The sequence below is a fragment of the Bombus vancouverensis genome, chromosome 10, assembly GCF_051014615.1.
Source record: "Bombus vancouverensis nearcticus chromosome 10, iyBomVanc1_principal, whole genome shotgun sequence".
NCBI classification, from domain to species: Eukaryota; Metazoa; Arthropoda; class Insecta; order Hymenoptera; family Apidae; genus Bombus; species Bombus vancouverensis.
In genome coordinates, this window is record NC_134920.1 from 10,995,978 (window position 1) to 11,020,138 (window position 24,161).

A 24,161-nucleotide genomic window follows, 5' to 3' on the forward strand; every position below is an offset into this window, starting at 1 on the left:
TAAATAATATATCGCGATTCCAGCTTCGCCCTTTCGTTGCTGCGCGCCTATCTTTTCGCAGACGGCAACCCCCAGACATCGTAAAGTGCCAATTTTCTTATGGTTTTCCCCAGACGATCGAGTACTCCCGGAGATCATTTTTTTATGAACGAATATACGCGCGTACATCTTCTCCTGGATATTCAACTTGTATTACGAACTATTTACTTATCTATTTATTTGTTAGTTTCACGGGAAAAGAGAAATTCTTTTAGAGACGAATAAAAGATAGAACGTAAGGGAAAGATGGTAAAAATAGAAAAAGAAATAACAGTAGCAACTTGGGAAAGGAAGCCAAGGTATGAAATTATGAGTCAGAATAGAAAAGTTATGAAAATCTGCTTTTAAAGAGAATCCGTGGATGTTCCGTAAGTTGACTAAATGTATCAGCTTGCGATGGGCGGAGTTGGCGAAATTTATCGCCCTATTAAAACAGCTGTGATAGCCATAAGCCGTTTGCTTATGTTGCTCGGCGTTTAACAGCAAGTAATTTCGCATTCTTCTCGAGGGCACGATTTATGGGGACTAAATGCACGATCGACGTGCAAGTTACGAAAGCTCTAAGAATTTTATGTACCAACGCGATGTCGCGCGTGATTCGTCCATGCAGTATGATATCCTAATGATATCGTCGTAAGCGCGGGAATTAAACCTAACTACGATATCTACCGTGGCTGCCACTATTAGAAATTCCTGCCGAATATCCTCGACGTCTGTAACGAGAGATTTACAGAAATAGAACCAGCTAATATCACCATAATTATCTTACTCGTTGTCTGCCGAAAATTTATCGCACCTCGTCCCTTCCTCTTATTATCCTTCGTCCTTCGCGCGAATACAAATTAGGCGATTCTCGCGTCGCGTATCGATAGGATCGTTGGAACGTTTGTTCAGGCCGTGCCGCCCTCTAATTTACTTATCGTCGTCAGCGACGAGGCAGAGCGCTATCGCGTTTAACTCGTTAGCCGAGAACTGAAAAGAAGCGCGCTGGTTCGGTGCAACGGGGCAACGTCAACATTTTACCGAGTTGCTTCAACTCCGTCGGCTTTATCGTAATCTTTGCTCAGCAAACACTTCTCGGCGAGATACGAAAGATCGCGTCTCCGCTCGATGAAAAGGAAGACCGAGTTTGGTCGGCAAGCACAGTTTTTTTGAAAGCTGTCTTTAGACGGACTCGCGCGATTCACCGGCACTGGCTCGGAGATCCGACCCAGGTTCCCCCTACTCTGTTTGGTTTTCCATCAACGGGAAGTTTGAACGCGCCTCGTGAAAATTAACTCTTTCTCCCCCTATATATATATATATGTTGGCGTTTCCGACTGGTTTATTTGAACGGTAGAATTTTAAGCGGTTCCCAAGCAGATGGTAAAATTCCAATTTCTCGTTCGGTCAAAGCGTGGCAGAGGTTCGACGCTGACCTCGTTCGAGACGAAGCGATCGTGGAAATTCGGCCGATCGGGAATATCCGTGGCGTGTGTGTAATCGTAGTTTGGATCAGAAGCAGCGTAGGAACAGCTACGTGGACGCGCTGCGCTGAAGCGTTAAGCATTTCTACGTGACTTTTGTTCTAGATGGAAGCACGTTTTCTTGTATTCTCTTGTTTCTCTCCTTATTAGGTCTTAGAGGTTGTGCCTTATCTTTCCAACTACGTTATTGCAGCCGTGTACGTCCTTGATTCTTTAACGACACGCGTCATTATTATTAGTCAGAATTATCGATATCGCGATGAAAAATATCTTGGTGGAATCTGCTCGCGGAACGGTCGTCGAGCGATTCGTCGAACGTCGTTGAAACGCCAGGCTAGTCGAGAAAAAAAGAAAAAAAGAAGACAGAAAATATAGCAAACACCCTGGAAGAGGAATCGAAAGGAAGGTGATCGTTTCGGAACGAAGCAAAAGCCGTCTATCATTTTCCTATTAATCAGAGCGTTAACCGATTGTACGCGCCAAGGTAAAGGAAGTATGCTAATGAGCGCGAATCGTTGAAAAGCATATTTTCACTGAAAGCTACGTTACATTCTAGGAATATACATACGTATGTACTTACACGTACATGTACGTACGTACTGGTGTAATTGATGCAGACCATAGAAATTAATCGTTTCTTTAAAAGACGGCACGCAGAGGAGATTGCTACGGTAATGCGTCTTCAATTAGAAATTTAATTTACTTTTTAATCTAATTTAATTTATTCGAAAAAACGGGGAAATCCGTTTAACGCTGAGAATATACGAAAACATAAGCAGACAAATAGCCTCGCGGAAATGTTTTAAAACGCGATACGAGATAATACAAAAAAAAAAAAAAAAGAAACGCTAAGAAGATCCAACAGTCGAGATCGCGATTTTTCCATGCGTAAAGTACAGCTTTTTAGGTCAAAGACCTAAATCCTTGGATAGCAGAGGACCAAAGAAAAAAGTCTCTACCTCATTGTCATTGCTTACTTCGCCTATCCTATTTATTATATCGATGTGGTCGAAACTGAAAAGGAGAGTGTTTCGTAAAAGAGTTTCGATGATCTGTAAAAAAAAGAAAAAAAAAGCGGTGAAATACGGAATATAAAAATTCACGGGATTCGAGAGCTTAGTGCAGTTCAAGTAACTATTTAAAACTTCGTATGAAAATTTGATGAAATTTTATAATCCTGACCTTTTACATTTAACGGTCGCCCAATCGTGTAAGTTAATTATCGTAGAAATCGATGTGTTGGAGTTGACCGCGATGCTTGACCAAACGAGATTGCCAACGATTATCGTCGATTATCGTCGTATTTATCAAGCTTTAGCCGAACAACGTACAACGAAGCAATTGGTTCTTAAAATATCCGAGCGAGATCAAATCGATATAGATCGTCGTAATAGCGAGCAATAAAGCCGATCGAAAGGTCGTTGCGTCTCGAGGATAGGACGCAGAGAGCGTAGTCTGGAGTGACGGCTGCCTGCGAATGCCTACTCGTCGCTCGCATAATGATCGAAACGCGACCTCTCGATCGTCGAGCTGTTCGCTCGTATCTCTGGCGCACTCGTCGATGAAACCGCGGTGCGAACCGCTTAGCGTACGGATCGCCGTTTTCTTCAAGATTCCTCCTCCGTGTAAACGTATTCGCTGTTTCTCGACCGTCGTCGTCCTCCGTGACTCAACCGGTCGAGTCTGTCACGGTACGCGGAACGATAACAGAGAGCTCGGTCGAGGTCGCAGCAGCCGCGCGATGAAATCGCGCGTAGGATTCTATCGGTGGACGATCCGTACTCGTCGAAGCTGTTCGCTACTTTTCACCTCGCGGTTATTTTAACCGCGAGATGGTCGAGACGAAGAGGTAGGCGCAGAGTGGCACAGCGGATGGTTGGCTCGCGGGTCACGTTCCTCGTCTCGTCCCGCCTCTGACAATGCGGCCGCTCGGCGCAACACCGACCGGTCATCGTCGAGGCAGCGACGAGCGGGTGCGCTTGGTCGGCTAACCGGATAGCTTGTGCTACCGTCGCTACCGCCACCGCTTCGCTCGCCGTGCATCCTGCGGGACCTTGGCAGTGACAAACTGTGCGACCGTCGTACGCATCTACGTCTCGTTTTTCCGAAGCTCGAGCCATCGCGCCCGCCACTCTCCCGCGATTCTTTGTTCCGCGTTCACTCGCATTCACTCGCGTCCGCGCGCGCTCCTCTCGTCGCACGGGTCAACGAACCGGCCGAGCAAAACCGTCCGTGTTTGCTCGCAGATAGTGGTATCGATCATCGTCGACGGTAGCGGAACGCGCGATTACCTTCGCACCTTTGCTGCCGCGTTATCGCCGCGTTTATTCTTCGAACGATACCACCGAGGCGTCCAAGTATACTCGATGCATCTCGAACGTTCGGAATCTTTTTGAAAGACCACGACGACGACGACGCAAGTAGGTAGATCCGTTTCGACGATTCTCTTCCGATTAGTTTACTTCTATTTCTCGAGGTACAAATTACGCGGCTGCGTAGGAACGCTGGAATTTTCACTAGCGAATAAACGCACGGACGTCGTACAAATTAGAGCAGAGTAGAGTGGCGGATCAAAGGCCCGAGTTAACCGAGTAGTTTAGCCACTGGACTGGCAATCGGTCTCCCCTATGAGACCTTGGCAGTGACAGTCAGCCATGCGAATGACTACCTTTTTGTAGCACGGTAGTTTCTTCGCCAATGCCGCGTTCGCTAATTTGTTACGTATTACGCGGCGGACCTTTAAACAAACCCAGTTTCCGAATCGACGGCAAAAACGTTACTCCAACGCGTAAAATTGGTAGCAAAGAAAGAAGAAGAAAAAAGACGACCGTGGAAGCGTGGAAAATGTCGCGTCAGGCGATTAGTCCGCGGGAGCAAAGAACGCAGTGAAACGCAGAAAAGGGAGAGGACGTTGGATATCGCACGTGCGCGATCACGCGTGTATTTAATATTTATCGCCGGTGACAATGCGTGACAGAAAGATACATCGACTTGGCCGGATAAACGGACAGCCGAGAAATACCTCGAATCTTTTTCTCGTGCCAGTTTTTCGCCAATTTCGATCCTCTTCTTCGCTTCGAGCGGAAAACCGCGTGGCCCGCCGGGCCGTCTGACCGAAAATAAAACGTCGCGAAACGACTTCTCGTCGACGAACGGAATCGTCCGGGTGTTCCGTAGTTCAGCCCAAGCGCAAAATCGCTATCGTTTTCCCCTAAATGTTCTCCGTTGCGAAACCGTAGTCCGTAAAAGGTCGCTGGAAACGGCTTATCGATTATGGAATCGGCCCAGGATACGATGCTTGATCGATGGGAAACATTATCCAATTAATTATACGATGGATCAACGGGCAACAAATTAATTCAACGCGCGACGTAATTTATTTCGCATTGTCCCGTAATTGGTGGGCTGAATGAAAGTGAAAGCTTTCCGTGAATCGCTGCTCGGCGAAAAGGGAATGCAGATTATTCTCGGATCCTTCGCCTTATTCGTCACGTTGCCGATAGATTCGGCCTCGGACACGGATCTAAATATTCCGAATAACAACCATCGGCAACGCCGATCGTACGACCATCGAATGTTACGTTACGCGCGTTCCTCTACGTGTTTCTCGTGGGAAATAGAAAAGCGGTCGTTTCTCGGGCAATGGCTGGCTCGCGTTTCGGGCAAATGTCGTGGAACGAAGTGGAATCGGGCGAGTAGACGCGCCGCTCGGCCGTTCAAGAGCACCGACGATTAAAGTTTAACCAAACGTGGGTGTTCACTGGGTTGCAGTCGCGTCGTAAATTGCCACGACGGATTACCAGCTCGTAAAATTTCCAGTTCAAGGCCGGACGAAGGATGCTCGCTCGACGCAACGTGGTAGCGAGATCGAATCACGATTTTCTCACGAATCGCGCTAAACCAGCGCGCGTCTTCGGTGTCGTACGACGTTTTTCTCTTTCTCTGTTCTCCATCGACGCGCGACTTCCTCTATGGGAAAAGCATACTCGCGTAAAAGTACACGGAAACGGTTGTCGCGAACGAGCAAGAGCCCTACTTGGACTCTCCGCTCCGTCGTACGTGACACGAGCTCGTAAAGTGACTCGAACAGGTTGTCGACGGATTAAAACGTTTCTTATCTTATTGTCAGGTACAACGAACGAAAGATAGACGGCACGTTATCTCAGACGTGCCAGCGGTGATAGCGCGTCGCTCGATATCTCGGAATTGTTATGTAAAGCACGTTTTTCGTGCTTCTGTCGGCAGGGCGCGGGCGAGACGCGCTCGATTTCAGCGCGATATCTTCAACGCGCGTAATAAAACGCGGTTAAATCGTTGAAAAGTCGCTGGATTCCGTTTCGTCCGGATTCTTTGGCGGCGCGGCTAAGTCGATTTCCGATTCGTTTACCCGTTTTTCGTTTACTCTTTTCTCCTGGTGCTTCGCGAAGTCTTTTCCAGCCAACGCCGAAAAGATACACCGCGATCGAACGACGGTGGACCTACCTTCCGGCTGTGACCTATTTCCCGTGAACTCTTCATTTCCTCGAATTTTTCCCCCGGACGAAAGATAGACCGGTAAATGGGCAGCCCATTCCGATTGCCCCGTTCCTTCTCTCGAGTTCGAAAAGCAACTGGAAACTTCTCGAAGAGATCTGGAAGCCGACCTCCACGGCAAACACTTCGATTATATCGAGAGTCGCGTAGGTTGGGTAATTTTCCTAGTCATCGACGACTCGACTCGATACCACGCACGTACGCGAGACGACCTGGCATTCCGTAATTCATCGTACCTTCCCTGGCTCTAGGTCATTACGATTCCCACGCTTGCATCGCGACGTTCAACCGTACGTACGTACCGCTGACAGCAGAAGAGCTGGATAGTGAGTTTAGTGAGTTTGCGACGTTGCACGAAATCCACGATGCGATGGTAAATCGCGCTCGACCGAGATTCACGCTTCGTTTCTCTACGGTTTATCCGCTCGAAAACCATCCACAGAGATATCGTAAATCGAACCGAAACGAGAGGGAGGTCGCTCGAAATACGACGTTACTGCCGCGCGATACCAAAGTGGTTGGACGCGTGACATCGAAAACGATCCGCGGGGGAGACACGGACGTCGGTTTGAACGCTAGACGAGACTCGGAGACGAGCCAGGTTCGTTCTACTCGGATTGACCGCGTTTAGACGATGTTTCGTCGCTCACGCAACCGATAAGAAGAAGACCCGCGCGCGGGCGAATTAGGTTAGCTGCTTCCGGTTCCGGAGAACGGTGAAAGCCTCCACGAGTGATCTCCCGCACCCATGCACCGCAGCATTCGCAGCAGTTCCTCTGCCGCCAGTACCTCGGCGTTCTTCGAAACTCGTTCCGTGAAAATACGCTCGTCGCCGGGACGCGGAAGATCGGAGCCGAGACGAAGCTGGCTCGTCGTCGATCGTTAACCATTCAGCGGGAGCGAAGGCGACGAGATACCACGGTTACCGCACGCTGCCCCTTCGCCGTCTCGTTCGTGTGCCGTCTTTCTTACGTAAATGCACGCAAGAAATACTCCGTGCGCTCGCCGCGTTACCTCTATATTTAGCTAAAGTTATGTCACGTTATCGTACGCGCGACGAGTAACTTTCTTTTTCGATAAAACTCATTCAAAGTGCGTGCTCGCGTCGGCTATTTTTGCACCCGTGGAATCTCGCGCGGCTTCTGCTTATCCGCAGCGAGAATCTTTTAAAGCAGATCCCTTTGAATACGCGCGTAGGGGTTTGGAAATAGGCGGACGGACCTCGGCCGGTTGCGCGAAATATCTGGCCGAGGGTGAAGAACGTTTCGAGCGACGAAACTTTTCTCCCTCGGGTCGCAGCTTTTCTCCGCGGACACGATTTTTCCGGTTTTACGTCTCCATCGAAGCAACTTCTCGTCGACGTTCCCGTTTCTCGAAAGAGTCTCCTCTTGTTCCCGAGGAGCGATGCTCCAGCGACGAAATCTTTCCCCAAGTTGCTGTTCGTTGGGCATATCTTTTCGCGAACACGCAGCAACCGGAGGTGACGAAAAGAACGGAGCCTCGAAGAGCGTGGAGTACGTCGATCTACCGACGACGCGTACGACGTCCTCTTCGGGAAAAGCGACTCGAGGCAATCTCGCGACGCTATGAATGGGATTAACGGGCCGGAAAAATGTATCTCGTGTTGCCTACGTTCGTTTCTTCGCGTACAATGGCGAACATCATTGTACGCAACGTTTAACGCGAAATTAATGCGTGCAGCGGTTAATTACCATTTGACGTTCCGATATCTTTACATGGCATCGCGTTTCGAGTTTCGCTCGCGATTCGATTTACATCTCGATGCAACGGAAATCGGCAAGCGATTGCCAGACAATTTCGCCGGATCGAGAGTTCGATTCCGCGTAAGACGAATGTTTCTTCGTCGTTGGTCGTGTAACGGTGCTGGTTCGAAAGGCTTCGCAAAGCGGTCGACCGACTAGCCGTAGCGCTAATGGAAACTTGCCAAAACCCGTGCTAATGCGGGACCGATTGGCGAATTAGGCCGACGAACATTGTCTTTGGTAATTAAAATCGCCGCAATACTACGCTCTTCTCGTCCTACGTTTCGAAGAGGTCGACGATCAAGTCGAGTCGCGGTACAAATTTTTACCGCTTTATTTCGCGCAAAACGAGAAAAATCGTTAATCACCTCCGTGAAAAAGAAAAATCTCTTCGATCCGCGACGACGTCGTTGGATTTGCTTGGTCCTATGCCGGCGGAGGAACGCGATTTCTCGCCGGTGAAAACGCAAACGAAACGTAACCACTTTCCTGAGATATCTACGGTTCCGGATCGTGAAGTAATCTTACCAGTTGTGCGTCTGCCGCGTTAACTAAGCGTCGTGGGACTCGTAACGAGGAGTCGCGCGGACTCCTTCATTGCGAAATAATCTCTGGGCTCGTGGAACCGGGGCGCGTCCGTTTCTCGTTTCGAATCTGTTGGTCGTTCCACGCTGTTGCGCGCGTCTGTTCGCCACGGTCGCCTACTATTTTACATAATTCGCCACGTACGAACGGCTAGAAACGGGTTTCGCCGATCTTTTTCGTTATCGATGATAGCGCGTAATCGATAGAAGAAGGCGGATGGATGACGGTGAAACGGAAGTGGCATCGTCCTTCTCGCGCGCTAAACGTTATGCGTGCCGCTACCATCGAAATTAATAGACCGCCATTACTTGAGCTAGTGAATCGAGTAAGTATTAGGTTCGTTCGTATCTAGTACAAGAGCCTGTCTTGCGAACGAAAAGAATAGATACTCGGGTGATGCACCATTTACCACGTGGAACGCATTTCAATGACGGCGGATTTCGATGACGTTAGAAGACGAGGGTCGCGTCGGTGCTTCCTCGTTAGCTGCTCCACCCTGAATTCGTGGACAACAAGGGCAACCGGAAGCCATCCGTTTACGTTATTGCTTATGATTGGAACGTTGGCATTTTAAGAGGCAATGAGAAACGAAGCGTGAAACGTTTCAGCGACTCGCCGTATCTTCCCTATTACGTTCTAGTTTCGTAACGCGCGTTTCGTGCTGCTTTGCAGCATACGGGGCGTGCAATTTGTATACCGTGAGACGAGCGCGTGTCTCGTATATCCTCGCGCGGGTCGCGATAGAAGCCGCCCAGTCTCCTCTCGGCTTTTCGCTCGTCCGGCAAACGGAGATTTTTTGACTCGCTGCCAAACGTACGAATAAAATAGCGGGTTCGTAACTCGTTATCTCTGGGATATACAGCCGCGCCAAGTCTTACCCTTGGACCGTGGACTCGCGAGAAAGAGAGAGAGAAAAAAAGATCGTGCGATGGGGCATCGAGGGGAAAAAGGGAACACAGCTAGGACGATCGAATGGGGAAAAATCGGCGATTCTTGGAGGAAGCGGTGGTTTCGTGGAGTGTGCGCGCGAGTAACGGAGTGGAGAGTTTGACGGGGCGTGACTTTCATCGAACCGACGATACCCGATCCCGGCGAAATACCGCAGGCTCCTCGTCTCCTCGATTTTCGAATATTTGGCCGCGGGCCAAGTCCTTCTCATCGGTCGAGCAGCATCCCCAGTCACGACATCGGATACGTATTAATGGACAAACCTCATCAGCGGTCTGTTAAAGACGCGTTTAACGATGCCCGGACCCGACATCGGCTCCCGTCTTCTCGCAGCCTGCCTTTGCAGCTCATAAATCCTTGCGACAACGAAGCCGGCTACGCGTACCTCGGGACACCGCCGGTAATTGCCTCGGTACGAGCCGACACGTTATCACGCGCTTTTTATTACCTTCTTCTACTCTTTCCATCTCGTATTTCGGCCATCGTACGTCTCCCATCTTATATTCGCTCCGCCAACCTTCTTTTCGCTGATTCGTCCAGTTCTACTTAATTTTTTCCGATCGCGTTACCGCACGTTCAAACGAAATTTAAGCGACCCGCTTTGCGAATCCACGCGAACGGACGATTCGCGTTCGGAGAATTCTCGGTCGGTCGGTGATCGCCGGGTAAACCTGGCGACGCTGCTCCGAGAAAAGGCGGATTAGTATCGCGCTTTATCGATTTCGTGTCACGATAAACTGCTTTCTGTCGTCGGTGGAAGCCATACTCGCGTGCCTTCTGCCAATCTCTGTACGCTGGAACGTTCCTTGCGGTTCACGGTCGACGCTATCGCGCCGGAAAAATCGATCGATCGGATCGACGGGCCTGGAGATCGGAAGGCCGTGTCGTCGTCGTCGTCGTCGTAGACGAACGTCGGAGAGCCGTGCGTGGCAAGGCGATCGCCGACTCGGCGGAGGCGTTACCGAGGGAAATGGAGAGAGGCGAGGTCGATATTCGAGGAATCCCTCCGACTAGCTAGCTCCTTATACCTGCTTGTGCATTATCTTCCGTTAACTGCGGCGCATACCGTTATCCATTCCTCGCGTTTGCAACCACCAGCTGTACCGGTCGAGCTGGAATTCGCGTAGGTCTCGATCTGCCACGATCGAGAGACGCGAGCGCGCGTCGTCCACCTTTACTCTTACTTTCGCCCAACGACCGGCCGTTTATCGCCGATCGACTAGCAGATGGTGACACCGATTTTTCACGCGACGCAAATTCCTATCTTTGCATCGGCGTTTGGCAATCTTCCATCGCGTGTCTCTCTCTCTTGCTTGCAGAACATGGAATGAGAGAATCGAGCTTCCTTCAGGGATGAACTCCTGACGAGAGAGCAACGCCTGCCACCATGATGGAACCACCAGTTACGAGCAAGGTCCTGCGGGCTCCTAACCTGAAGAGAGGTCAGGAAAACGTCAGGATTCAGGACAGGGTGAGTAGAAGGAAAATTCGTTCGTCCCACTCGTGTTGGGTTGGCAACCAAATGATCGCGGATTTTGTCGTTAGGCGTGATATTGACAAAAACCGCGATCGCTTAGTTGCCAACCCAATAGAATACGCGCATGTTGCGAACAACTTCCGGCGTTCGTCAGAGTTAGCGCGAACTAGCTTTTACTCTCTTGTCGCCTACTTTGACTTGCATCAGATCGTCCGAAAAGTGTCTTTCGTTTACAGACGCGTCTTTTACAACGATGCATCTTTATACGAAACCTAATCTGTCGAACGTTGTGATCTGTATTTTGATAGAACAAAATGGATCGTACGTAATTCGATGAAACGGAAAATGTGCGTCCATTATTTCCTTATGAAACGAAAGAAACTTTTCGGACGACCTACTAACATCTTCTCCAGGTAACCCTGCAAAGACGATCGCCTTTTCTCTGTTCGTTTCTGCGCGAATCTACTAGCAAGCTACTCGCAACGCATTTACGAAAACGCTGCTCCGTAATCGCACGATCTGGAAAATTAGAACCGCGTTGCGTTAAAGAGGAAAGCGTGCTTTGATTAATCGGCGTATCTAACGCCTGTACAGAGCAGTAAGCGGTTAAACGAGCGATGGCTCAGTCGATGTCACCGGTTTTTGCCGCGCTTTGCACGTTCGCGCAGCTTAACAAGCTTCCCCCTGCTTCGATCGTCCGTCGGTAGCGTTCGTCGGATTTCGCGTGGCATATTTAGAAATTTGGGAAAAATTCGCCACCCTTGCAGCGCGGATTTTTATCGGAAATTCGAAAGTGCAAAAATCCATGGAACGCGTATGTCGTTCTATTTTCTACGAACGTTGTCCCGATAGCGATGCAACGCTATTTCGAACGTAAAGTTCGAGCAGCCCTCGTTCAACGTTTCATCCGTCGAGATGGAAAACGCGAACGATTGGCGCGACGAACTTACCGCGACGAACTTGCCGCGATAGAAGCGGCTTCCACACAAAGCGGCGTGACGTACGACTGACACCGGCCAAGACAATAGTCGCAGTCCAACCGTGTGGATTTCTCGATACGCGCCGGATGCGCATTATTATTATGCATCCCTGTCCATGCAGCAGCCCCGGATTGACGTCACCGCGATTCTCCATTTTTCGAGAGCTCGCCTCGCCTCGTCTCGGAGCCGCGGCTGCGGCCACGCCGCGCCGGTGTGTCAAGTATGCGCGAACGTGGGCGACGCGCTGCCGTGCACAACGCGCGTTGCACTTGCAGCTCGCATTCCGTGGCCGGTCGTTCCTCGAGGCCTCGGAGTCTTCCGCGACGAGTCGCCGCTCTCTGCGGAAAATCTCAGCGCTCGTTTCCATGCCACTTTCCCTCTCGAACGAGTGGATCGGATTACACGACTCTCGAGACGCGACGCGACGCGTGCGCCTGCACACGCTGCCTTCGTTACATCAACCGTCGCGTAACACTCTGTTATTTTGTTGTCTCGCCACCGAGCGTCGCGTTATCGCGATCAACGTGGATGTCTTCGTCTTGCGGCTGTAGCATCGTACGAATCGAACAGAGGCTATCGGTAGTCCTCTATCGACGTGTCGAACGACAAACGATACGACCCTGTTCGGGAAGAAAAATCTTTGGCAATGGAATTGAAAGCTCGAGGCGTCTCGAAGCGGCGTGAGTCGCTGGCTCGGCGCTCGTTCGAACAAGTGGTCGTCGATAACCGGATAATCTTCTTTACCCTGTGAACCGTGCTTCGAAGCGATTACGACGATAGGCGCCTCCTGTCACTAGAGTCGCGTACTAGAAGATGTACGAACGTTCGATCGACGTTCGCGTCGTGGTCGAAACGACCGAACTTTTAAACCATTTTCACGTTTGTTCTTAACTTTGGAAGTTAAACTTACTGCTGTAGAGAGAGCGATCGATGGTTTGAAGAAAAAACGTGTCCGTTCGTTCGCTCGGCTGTTTAACGCGATCTTTCGACGTTTGCTCTGCGACTCAGCGAAACCGATCGTCGACGTTTCCAGATCGCAGAATGTTTAGATTATCGACGCTCGGTTCGCCGCGAACGCCGATGACTGACGCGGTTTCCACGTTTCATCGCCCACGTTTCTCTCACTTCGCCCGCTTGGTCCCTTTTTCCGACCAGTCGAACTTTCGCCGATCGCGCACATTGCGTTTGCGATTTTTCCGTTAAAAGGGACGTGTAGATTTCTCTTTGAAATTTCAACTTCGAAGCTTTGCTCGCGAACGAAAAACGTCGTACGCCCGCGCGAGCTCCGAAATCGCGATTGTATGTAAACGAACGCGTGGGTGGGCGGCGGAGAATCGGTTCTACGCTCTGCCCTCGCCAGTTTTTCGCAGCGACAGCGCTGCTTCGTCGCTGCCGCCTGTCCCAGCGATCGAGCTTAAAATTTTAATTGCTCGCGTTTGGCAAAGACCTTCGGAATCTTCAATCGGTTTTCTCCGACGATTTTGCAAATATCGCGATTTCGTCGTTGCCATTGACTTCCAAATGATCGCGGTCCAGAAGTGCGAATCTGGTCTTGAATTCGGAACTCGTTTCCGTCTGACCAAGACCTCGACAAATTCGTCGGGGATGCAGTCGCGAAACAGGTGTATGCCGTTCGCAGCTGGTGCGGATCGTTGACCTAGTCGACACACTTTACCCGGCGAACCGCCTGCTTTTACTTTTTCTTCGAAGGACCAATGTCGTGCGTTTCGTCATTCGTAAATCCGTGTGCCCCTCCACTAATCGCCAACAACTCGGTCCACGGTTGTACCACGCGACGTAAACTTCCAAAATTTCCGATCCGGCGAATTCCGTTGAAAGTTACGTCAACTTTGGCGTCGAAGAAATTTCAAACGTAATTCCCCATCGATTCTTCTCCCTCTTCTTCTCTCGAAACACCGATCAGACAGGTGTGACAGGTGGAAAGTCACATGCCCGTGGCTGGATGCGATTTCCTGTTTCGTCTAACGGTGCGACACAACGCCGGTTCTTCCTCTGCGTTCTCAGCGACCGATCTTTTCATTTACACGCCGACTTTGAATCGATCGATCCGATATCTCTGAATTTCCAAGGAATTTTCTCCGTTTCCTCTCGCTCTTTCGACTTTCGTCGACGATGCGCCAGCTAAAAGAATACAGGAATTAATATACGAGGTGAAGATGAAACGCGCGTTCTGCGACCTGGGTGTCTAACGCTTTGACCGCCACGTTGGTCGTATATGACCCACCACCGTTTCTCCTGCCACGCCACGGTGGTCATTGTCGATGACTCCAACTTCTTACAATTGTAAAAATTGAACGAAAAATCGACAGTTAGGGAATTTTGAATGTAACCGATAAATAGAAGATACTTTGAAGTAAAAATTGCCCCATTGAGCAATTAAACATTTTTACTAGAAAATCGATAAAAAAAAACGAGGACAAATCTTGCACTGTGTTAACACTAGAATTACCACACCAGTCAAATTGACCGGGTTTACAATTTATTTTAAAATTCCTACTTCGTGTTATATTTTGCATCTAAGGGTGCACCGTGTTAAAACAGTGTGGCTTCCTGAGCGAAACATGTGGTCTCGTGCCAACGACCTGGGAAAACCTTTTACACTTTATTATATCGGATGTTAATGTCCAATAAGGGACACACCTTTGTCTGCCATCACAGCCCTTTCGCCACCATTTTCATCCTCTCGCGTGTCACGGGCTTTTATCACTCGCTTGTAGTCGGCTTTTAATAAAATTGCTTCTTATCACGCGACCAGCTCCTCCTCCTTTCTTTGCTTTTTACCTACGGACTTTACTTTTCGGACGTTACCCGAACGCTTATAATTCTCGATTCCAAGCAAAAGCGAATTCGTGTACTACGCGAATGGTTAAAAGTGGCACGGTCGAACTTGCACGAACCGGGACAAAGCGAGCTGGAACATTTCCGAGCGAGAAATGCGACCAAGCGATCTTCTTTAATTGTACCGTTTCAGGTTTTTGCTCTTCGCGTTTAGCAAACAAAACAGTTTACGGCAACCTGGGTTCTTCGTCAACGTCCGGCTTTTTATTACGAAGCGCGTAAAAGGAAGAAACGTGGTCGACTGCGCAAGAATCCCGGCGAACTGCCATTACGTTCTCTTTTTTTTTTTTTTTTGCCGAGTCTTAATCAACGAGCTTTCGCGTCGCATTAACACGTGGCATTGGTCGTTAAAGCGTGCCATTAGATAATTCGCGCCGGCCGTTCGATCGTTTCGATAGAAACTTCCATTGGGAAAGGGGAGAAACGTATCGAGCGAATTTCGACCGATAGCGAATCTCCGAGGAATGAATTTCTCATGGCGGAAGCGGAAGGGACGTTGCCTCCGCACGACGGATACGGAGATCAGCGTTTGAATTAATTATTCGGTCGTTCCATTCTAGTCGCGCGAGTTCCATCCTCGATTTGCACGAGTTCGTCCCCTTTCGCGTTTCAAGTTCGTTGCCCGGCCGAATACGCGTTCACGCGAACGAAAATAGATGGCCGATTCTTCCGTTCTCCGTAAAAGAAATAGCGTAACGTATCGAGATTTTTATCTTCGAATAACTTCGTTCCGAAAGCTAAGAGACCGCGTTCGGTTGCTTCCTTTCCAACGACGAGACGCGCGATTCCCTTGCAAAACGTCGACCGTATGACGCGCGCTAATACGACGTTCTCGTGTCGCCGATTAATAACGTACGTCGATCGACCGTCGATTCTCTGGCGGCTTACCGAGTTCCTATGTAAATTTCGACGAACGTACGAAGTACACGGTTTTGGCGGTTCATCGAATCGACGAGCAGCTCGATTACATCATCGGGCTAAATAACTCGACGTCGTTTCTCTGCGATTACGTGTGTGCATATGCGTATTTGCGTTGCTCGATGTCCGACTGTTCGCCGATTGAATTTATCAACGATACCGGCAACTCCCACATTTCCCTACGACCTCGATGGAGCTTGGTCCGAATTACTTGGCGCAACTTTCCTAAAGTAGCGTTTATTCCGTCGATCGTATAACAGGTACTTGCGAAGTTAAATTGCAACGGTGGTTCCCGTTTGGCTTTCTCTTCCACTTCCGAAAGAAGTTTTCCACTTCTCTTTTCCATTGCTTAAACTTTACTTAAATGGTTCTCGAGTAACAAACCACGTCCGTTTCACGCGTACAAGCTATGGCCGGGTAACGCATATCCAGTAGCACACAGCATGCGATTCCCTGTGGAAGAATAAGAGGCGAACACGGCAATGATATTTTCTCTACGCTTCGTTTTCGAGTAAATCGAGTTTCGAAGATTTATCAAGTATGCTGGAACGTGGCTACACGTGCCACGTATATCGAACGTATAGGATACGTTTGCACGATACCACTGGGACTACCACACCAGTCGAATTCGCTGGTTTTACAATTTTATTTTACAATTCCTACTTCGTGTTATATTTTTCCCCGCAATGATGTAATGACTTTCGCAACGATAACTGAAAGACTAATATAATGAATTTTATTTTCTTCTTTATGTATTCAAGCTGAAAATAATTTTATATCGAGGCTACTTATATCAATACCAGTGAAAATGACCGACACCTTTCAAAGTGTAAAAGGATCCTGCAATCTGTTTATCGAATCCTAATTAACCAGTTTCCTCGTTTTCTACGACTTCCCACACGGTTTTCAAACTTTTACCGAGTATCGTTCGATATGACGATATCAGTTATCAGGAAAATTCCTAGATGCCAACACTAGAAACACCACAGCAGTCAAAATGACTGGCTCTACAATTTCATAAACGTGTCAACCCTCGTTTAGGGATCCCAGATGGATTAATGATACAAAGAATCTGCTATGTAACATGGAATTGCTTCTGTAAGAAAGTAATAAATCGATAAATATACAAATATTCTATTATTAGGTGCTTTTTAAAGACCAGTGATTTTCACTGGTTTTGGTAGAAATAGCTTCGTGTTTTGTCTATCGGTAGTCGTAGCGATAACGCGCGCTGTGGCTGTGTCCCGTGTAGTCGAAAGTAAACGCTACGCGACCAGCTCGTGGCGCACGTAGCCGCCTACTTTCGGCGCCAGAAATCCAGAAATTGCAGATTCGCTTTCGTCCGGCGGGAGAAGATTTTTCGGGCATACATATTCAGCGTTCCGGTTTTCGTTCGCGATCCGCTGGTTGCATAGACCGTTTCAATCTAAAGCCGCGATCTCGCTTTCGGAGTTTTACTTTCTTCCTTTGAATCGATAGCCTACAATTGCACGGCAATAACCAGGCCAAATTCGAGTTACGCGGTCGGTCAATTCCAGCCGACGTTTCCACGCCGCGATTTTAGTCCGCGACTCGTCAACGCCGGTTCAATACCGATCGAACTTTCCCTTTCGATGCTTGGTCGCGTTACAAAACGCCAGACGCGGAGGTGGAGGTGTGAGAGCAGAATTACGCTTCGCAGCGACTGTGGGAGGCCGAAAATCGTTTCACTAACGTGGGTGGAAATTTCGTATTCGCCGTCCTTAACGAGCGAGGACAGACAAGCCAAGTGCCCACGTAGGATCCTAGAGTAAACACGATTTCAGAAACACGATTTCGTTACGTGGACCGTCTCGAAAGCCTGAAAGGACGCGAGAAAGCACGTTTCGATAAGAGCGAGCATGCACTTGCGTACTTCGGTCTGGTTCCTCACTCGCGAGAATGGTTGACCGAAGATCGTCGCATGTCGCGATGAAACATCGTCGTTGAATTGCAAGCAGCAAGGACGAAGAAGAAGAAAGCACGATCGAGTAGCGAAGCTCTTCGTCGAGGATTGTCGTCTAGGCGCGAATTTCAAGACGCACGAAACGCGCAACTCGATCTTTGACTCTGCTATTCTCATCTTCCGTGGAAGCGTCCTCGTCGGTTTTTCGCATCGGTCGACTATCGGAAACGACCATGTACGTCAAAATAGGAGAAAAATGTGGCGAGAGGGAAAAGTAGGGAGAGAGAGAGAGGGAGGGAGGGAGGGAAAATCGAACGGACATCGTCGGGTAAAGGCTTGGCAAGTGGCAGATATACGTTACAGTCGCGGTCTCGGGAGTGGGGTTACACGATCGTCGGTCGGAGCGGTAGCCTGGAGAACACCTCAGTTCGGAGTCGGACGTCCTCCGTCGCTCTTCTTCCTCCTGCTTTTCCTTCCATCTCCGGTCGCCCCGTTCGTTTTCCTCTTTCTCTGTGCGACCGGCTCGTTAGCGGTCACGCGATCGCCGCTGCGAGCAATTACCAGCGATTATAAATCGACTCGTTGCGCAACTAACCCGGTCCTCTGAAACGCCACGTCGCGTTCGATTTTTCGTTCGGCCGGTGTTTTCCTCTGTTCGATGCGACCAGTGATCGTGGAAGTCTGGCGCAGGCCAGTGTCGTGAATTCGTGAAACGATTTCCTTGGCCAGTGAGAAGGTCGCTGAAACCGAAGAAGGTGGAGATGCGCGAGCGGAAGGAAACGGCTCTCCCGACACCTCTAGCATCGAAGATGCTTTGAGCGACGTTCGTGCTGTTTACGGCGACGCTGCGAGTCTCGGAAGCACGCCAGTGCGTCGACACGTCTCGGTTAATTTACACGCGTGCGAAGCACCGCGCCGACGCTTCCAAGCTACGATCGTTCGCCGTGTCTGGCAAACGCACGCGATCTACACGCTGATAAACGTACAGACGAACATAGAGGGAGTAGCAAATTGAATGGGAGGAAGATGGAATGAGATTTAAGATGCGTGCGCTGGCAAGCCACCGGAGGATCGTTGCCCGAACCTCTCGATCCGAAACGAAGGTCAAAGTCGCGTCGTAGCGACGATTCGCGGCGAAACGAGAGAAACGACTTCGCGTGCCACTTCGCCAGCAAGGATACGGATAATTTTGATGTTCCATCGCGGTGCCGCGACTCGACGGGGAAAGCCAGGCTCGTCGAGGGAAAACGGCGAGAGATGCGAGAAACCGGGGACACGCGGTGACCGAGAAACACGACACGCGAACACACCCTGCACGGACCCGTGGAGGAAAATTGCACGGGAGAAATGGCTCTGATAGCTCCGAGGAACAGCTCGCCCGTGGTACGGGACAAGGAGAGCATACCAGCCTACGACGTACGTACGCACGCACTCGCGATTATCTTCTTTTAACGCCTGCCGATCTCCTGCTACGTCTGCTCGGTGTTCTGCGATCGTTCGTTCTTTCCCGGTGCCTTGCGTCCTTCTCGGACGTCGAGGAGCTCGTCGCGTTGTTCGACAGACGCGCGAGGACAGCGTATGCGCATAACGATAATTTCTCGTCATTCCAGCGATCGTTCATCGAGTAAAGTTTACTCGAATGTCGACGATTCCGCCGTAATTGCACTTCCGTGGTAGATGCCGTTAGTCGGATGGATGTCGCGTGGAAGGATAAATACGGGACGAATAGAACGATAGTTTGGGAAATTTTGGAGAAGCAGCTGCGATGTAACTCGCAGCAGAAGTCGAGAAAGATCAGAAAATTCATCGCGGCGATGTTATCGATTCGCTGAAATATCAACGACCGTGATATTGAAAAATAATACGGTTGCAACACGGTGTTGCGATCTCGTTATATCACGAACGCGTATCGAAATAGCCGCATTTTCACGTGGAAACATCGCGGCATTACGTAAACGCGTTAACTTCCGATATCGTTCCGGCCTCGTGTCCATTCATACGTCTGAAAGAACGCGCTTTCCTCGCGTTAACCGACTCTCGGAGGAAACGATTCGCTTTGCTTTTCCTCGCGGACGTCGTCTAGTCTGTGTCAGCTGGCGGTCGTAACGTATAGTCGACGGTGGAAAGTGGTATCGTCGATTAGCGAAATCGAATCGCGGTTAACGCTCTGCAAGCGAATTAATCGATCTTTTTCTCCTTCCATAATTCGTATATATTTACATACTTGGCGCCACGCGTTATTACCTTATTTCGTCCAACGTGAATGGAGTTATTACGCGGTCGTTGATCTCCGATGTACGTTTTCGTATTACGTTTCGATAAATTACCGTTGCTTCTACCTCGATGTCGTAATGTTGGCGGAACAGTCCGGCTGGCTGGATGCAAAACTGACTTGGTCGACGAGTTTGTTCAAGAGAGTGTCGAAAGTACCATAATATCGTCGTTAAATCTTATTTCCGTGATTCGACCCGTCGCATCTCGGATTCTTTTACCGCAAGCCGGTTCTTCCTTTTTTCGAGATATCGACGAGTTACCGAATCCGGCGAGAATTACCGGCGACAACTTGCAGTCGCCCGAAATATCGAAGCAAGTAAAACGAAAATAAACGCCCGCCACTGTGCAGAAAGATGAGTTCGTTTTACGACGTTGCAGTTTACTACCGCGCAATAATCCACGGGTTTAATTATTCCGCGAGATTGATAAGAAAAGACCGGTTTCGAAGCGTAAAGGCGAACCGTGTACCTGCGCGTACGTTGCCTTCTGCGTTAACTGCTACATTGTTACCGCGAACAATCGCGTTACAGCGCTCGCTCGAGCAACGCGATTTCGTTTGTACGCGGATGTTTTTTTTTCCACAAATTTTCGTTATATAATTTTCTTTGTCACGGCGAATAAAAAGGACGAGGCGAAGTTAACCGCACGAGCTACAGTTAGTCGACGGTTTGAATTCCACGCTGCTGCTCGATGCGCGCACGACACAGTGATTTCACAGAGACAGTTCGCATCGAATCGTCTTCTAGCGAAGAATCTAACGAGTGAATATAACAAGCGTAAATTCTGAATAGAAAATGTTACGATGCACGTGCACTGGAAAAATATAAATGCGTGTACGTATGCATATGTACGAGTACGTTCTTCAATTTCTGTGGGAGAAAGGGGGCTTCGCAATTACGCCGATTTCACTGAACACGGTCAATCGGTATCCTTAGGGATATCCTCAGGTTACTAATATATCGTCGATATTTCAAGGTGCTCAAAGGGATCAATCAAGGGATTGTATCGTCGGTACGATATCGTCCACATTTATCGACAGACCGCATTTTCGTTGAGAAAGTATTGACGATATTATTGATAGACCTCGTTGTACGAAATTCTCGATTTTGAACAGCCGTATTTTACCGTTTTTGTCCCCTAACTTTAATCGACCCACCGTCGAACCATCGAGTTGTTTCGTTCGAAGACCGATGGCAAAAGTTTCGCCGTAAAAGCTGGCGAGGAAAATCGTCGCCGCGATAAACGTTGCCCTCTGTGCACGCCGAAGCGATATTGCCGTTTGATCTAACGTTAAAAGCGCGCCCATTGAAAAGCCTGGCGATAGCGCGTTAATAACAGCCAAGCTTCGATGATTCGCATTCATTCGCACGCGGTGAAAAATACCAAATCGCGCCAACCGATTCACCGATGCGATCGTTGCTTCCACCTTGGGAAAACAGAGCCATTCACGCGTCTCTCCCGCGGCCAGTTTATCGAAACCGAATTGAAATCGACGTGGAATAAGTACAAAGCCGCGTCGGTTCGTTGCACATCGGTGTTCGCGTCGATTCGTCGATCGATCGTTCAACGTCGGATCTCTTTTCGCGATTTCCTTGCAACTTTCGAGCGCGAATCGCGAGTCTAATTCTGCACATGATTTTCACCCGACCGGTAGAGAGCAGGCAGCCAGCCCGTCAAAAATGCACGGAAAGGCAGCGCGTGGCACACTTTCCGCGATAGTCCTTTTCCCCGGCATGCGAGAACGCTGCATCAGACTCGGCAACCACCTGCCTTCTTTCTACTCGCAGTTTATCTTCGGTACCGTTGCCACGCACCAGCATCGTTTCCAACTTTATCTCTGTCCTAGCTCGCCCGGTGCTACCGACCAATCGAGCGTTGCTCGGCCCGACGAATTACGCTTTTAATATGCCACCGTTTGCAAATCGAAAGAAGATACGCGACGTAACTCCTGTTTCTTCTCATTTTTCTTTTTTTGTTTGATCTTAACAATTTACCGACCGCTAGCGGTTCGACAGCATCGACAGCGTCCGACCGCCAGCTCAGGCACAGATTCTCCCTGGCGCCGGCTCTGTTTCGGTTTAAACTCTCCAATAGCGTTCTTTCGTTCGTTGAAAATGGTAAGTTTTTCAAACTGTGGGAGCTTACGAAGCAACGCAACTGAGCAAGGTACCTTGGTACTAAGTAACAAATTACTGCTCAACAAATGAGAAAGATTCTTGGCGACAAAGATCGATTAACTGGCTATTGGTCGGTAAGCGTCGGCGACAGAAAACCGAATATTAGGCTATCGGTCGATAGTGTCGAGCTGTGATTGACTGCCCTGTCCGTTGCTCGACGCGATCAATTTCCACGTACCTTTTAAGAACACGAGGAGAAATAATATGTTTTACGTCGATGTATCTGAAAGGTAGGCTGTCGTTAACTGTACTGCGTTGCTAATGTCCTCCGCTGTCGGAGCAACGTTAAACATATTTATATACAGGGTGGTTGGTAACTGGTGGTACAAGCGGAAAGGGGATGATTCTACGCGAAAAAAGAAGTCGAAAATATAGAATAAAAATTTGTCGTTCGAGGCTTTGTTCGCGAGAAAATCGACTTTGAATTTTCGGTCGGTACGCGTGCACTTTATCGCGTCTCGTTGTAACGGATCTCACTGTAGATCGTTGTTAAATTTTTAAATTTTTATTCCATATTTTCGACTTCTTCTTTCGCGTAGAATCACCCCCTTTCCGCTTGTACCACCAGTTACCAACCACCCTGTATATATAAATGTACGTTTAAGGTACGGTTGTTGGACTCGTCGTACCGTATCTTTAATTGTGCCAATCGCTACGCCGACCGCCTCGACCTTTTTGCTGCGAATACCGCTTCGTTGAAACGCAAGCCTTGTATAGGCTTGTGGATGACGATTCGATATTGCGTATGTCTTTTTCGTCTGTCTGATATTCGTGTGTCTCTGTACCGCGAGATATTTACCTTTTGGATTGAACATTTCCCCCGCTATTTTTCAGAGAATACTTGCGAACATTCTTAGAAGGAACGGACTGGCAGAGTCTTGCGTAAACTACATTGACGACGTTTTAGTTTTCTCCGAAACATTCGATCAACGTATCAGGCATACAGAGATGTTGACGAGAGCTGTTAAGAAAGAAGGCTTCCGATTGAAACTGGCCGAATGTAATTTTGCAAAAAGTTCAGTAAAATATCTTGGTCACATCATGGAAAAAAACGGAAGAAATAATCTCAGAGCAATACGCGAATTTGAAAGCTCAAAGAACAAAAAAAAAAATGTAAGACAATTACCGGGGAAAATGAATTTTTATTATAAATTTATAGAAGATGTCTGCAAACTCCTGCAACCACTTCGTAACTTATTGAAAAAAAAATGTCCTATGGCCAAATACGTTCCTTTAATAAATGGTACGGTACGATACGATTGAGCGAACCTGAAACAAGTTCCTTCGAACCACTTTCAGCGAAGAACGTTCGGAGTCCCTTCGATAGGGCGCGTGTCGCGTTCAGTTATCATCGCCTCGTAAAATGCGTCGTTTCCACCTAAACCATTAGCGTTAACATTTAGCCTTCTAACCCGGCTCATAAACATACATTTCCAACGCGAAATGGCTAGCTCGACCTCGCTGTAAACAATGCACGATTACAGATTACAACTACGATATCCATTGGAGGGTCTTTAACGGAGTTATTTAGCGAATAAGAAGCGCGCGAGTGGCGTGGTGGCCGAGCGAACGAATTCGGGAAGTGAAAGAAAATACGTGTTTGCCAGGCAACCGACTTTTTGTCGCGGTCGGCGAGACTACCGCGTCGTATAGGGTTCCTTAGCGTAAATTAAAGCCATTGCTGCACCAACGCGGCCATTATCCTCAGCCGGGGCATGCGTTTCACAGCAAAGTAGATGTACGTTCCCTTTTTTACCGCTGAATTTCGTTGTTTCGCGAGACGCTTTTCCCCGAGGTCGGAACGAAGCTTCGAGCCATGGCGAAACGAAGGAGAGTAGTGATACGCGTCCATTTGATGGTGGAAGTTTCGCGAGCTACCCTCGAGAGTATTTCTCGCGAGTGGACACCGCATCGAGAGTGGCTGTCTTGTTTGATCGATTGAGTCGCATAGTCGCTATGAACGCCCACCTGCGAGAAATACTCGGCAGAATGAGTCAGGAATAGCTTTATTCTCGGGTGGACACGCGGCTTAAATCACGAGGTCCATGGCGCTGATCGGCAAACCGGTCGATAAATAGACGAATAAATAGGTACGTAGAATACATGGCGGAAGCGAGCTAGTCGATGGGTCCCGATTAGATCTGTTCTCACGACTGCGTCGATGCATAATACGTAAACGTATAGGAACACGTCGTGGAAAGTTCATCGAAGGAGTTTC

The 24,161-nt window shown here is 49.0% G+C and overlaps 1 protein-coding gene across 7 annotated transcripts in view; it reads left to right on the top strand.

The window, feature by feature from the left end:
- Wdr62 (WD repeat domain 62) overlaps positions 1–24,161 on the top strand; it is an 81,758-nt gene that overhangs the window by 18,747 nt on the left and 38,850 nt on the right. For 6 of the 7 annotated variants that reach the window (XM_076621941.1, XM_076621942.1, XM_033337170.2 and 3 more), the window contains exon 2: positions 10,654–10,805. In XM_076621941.1, coding sequence (XP_076478056.1) covers positions 10,722–10,805 — 84 coding nt within the window. In that variant the 5' untranslated portion in view covers positions 10,654–10,721. Of the gene's footprint in view, positions 1–10,653; positions 10,806–17,915; positions 18,909–24,161 lie in introns of those variants that run through there. The other variant, XM_076621943.1, reaches the window with a different exon arrangement.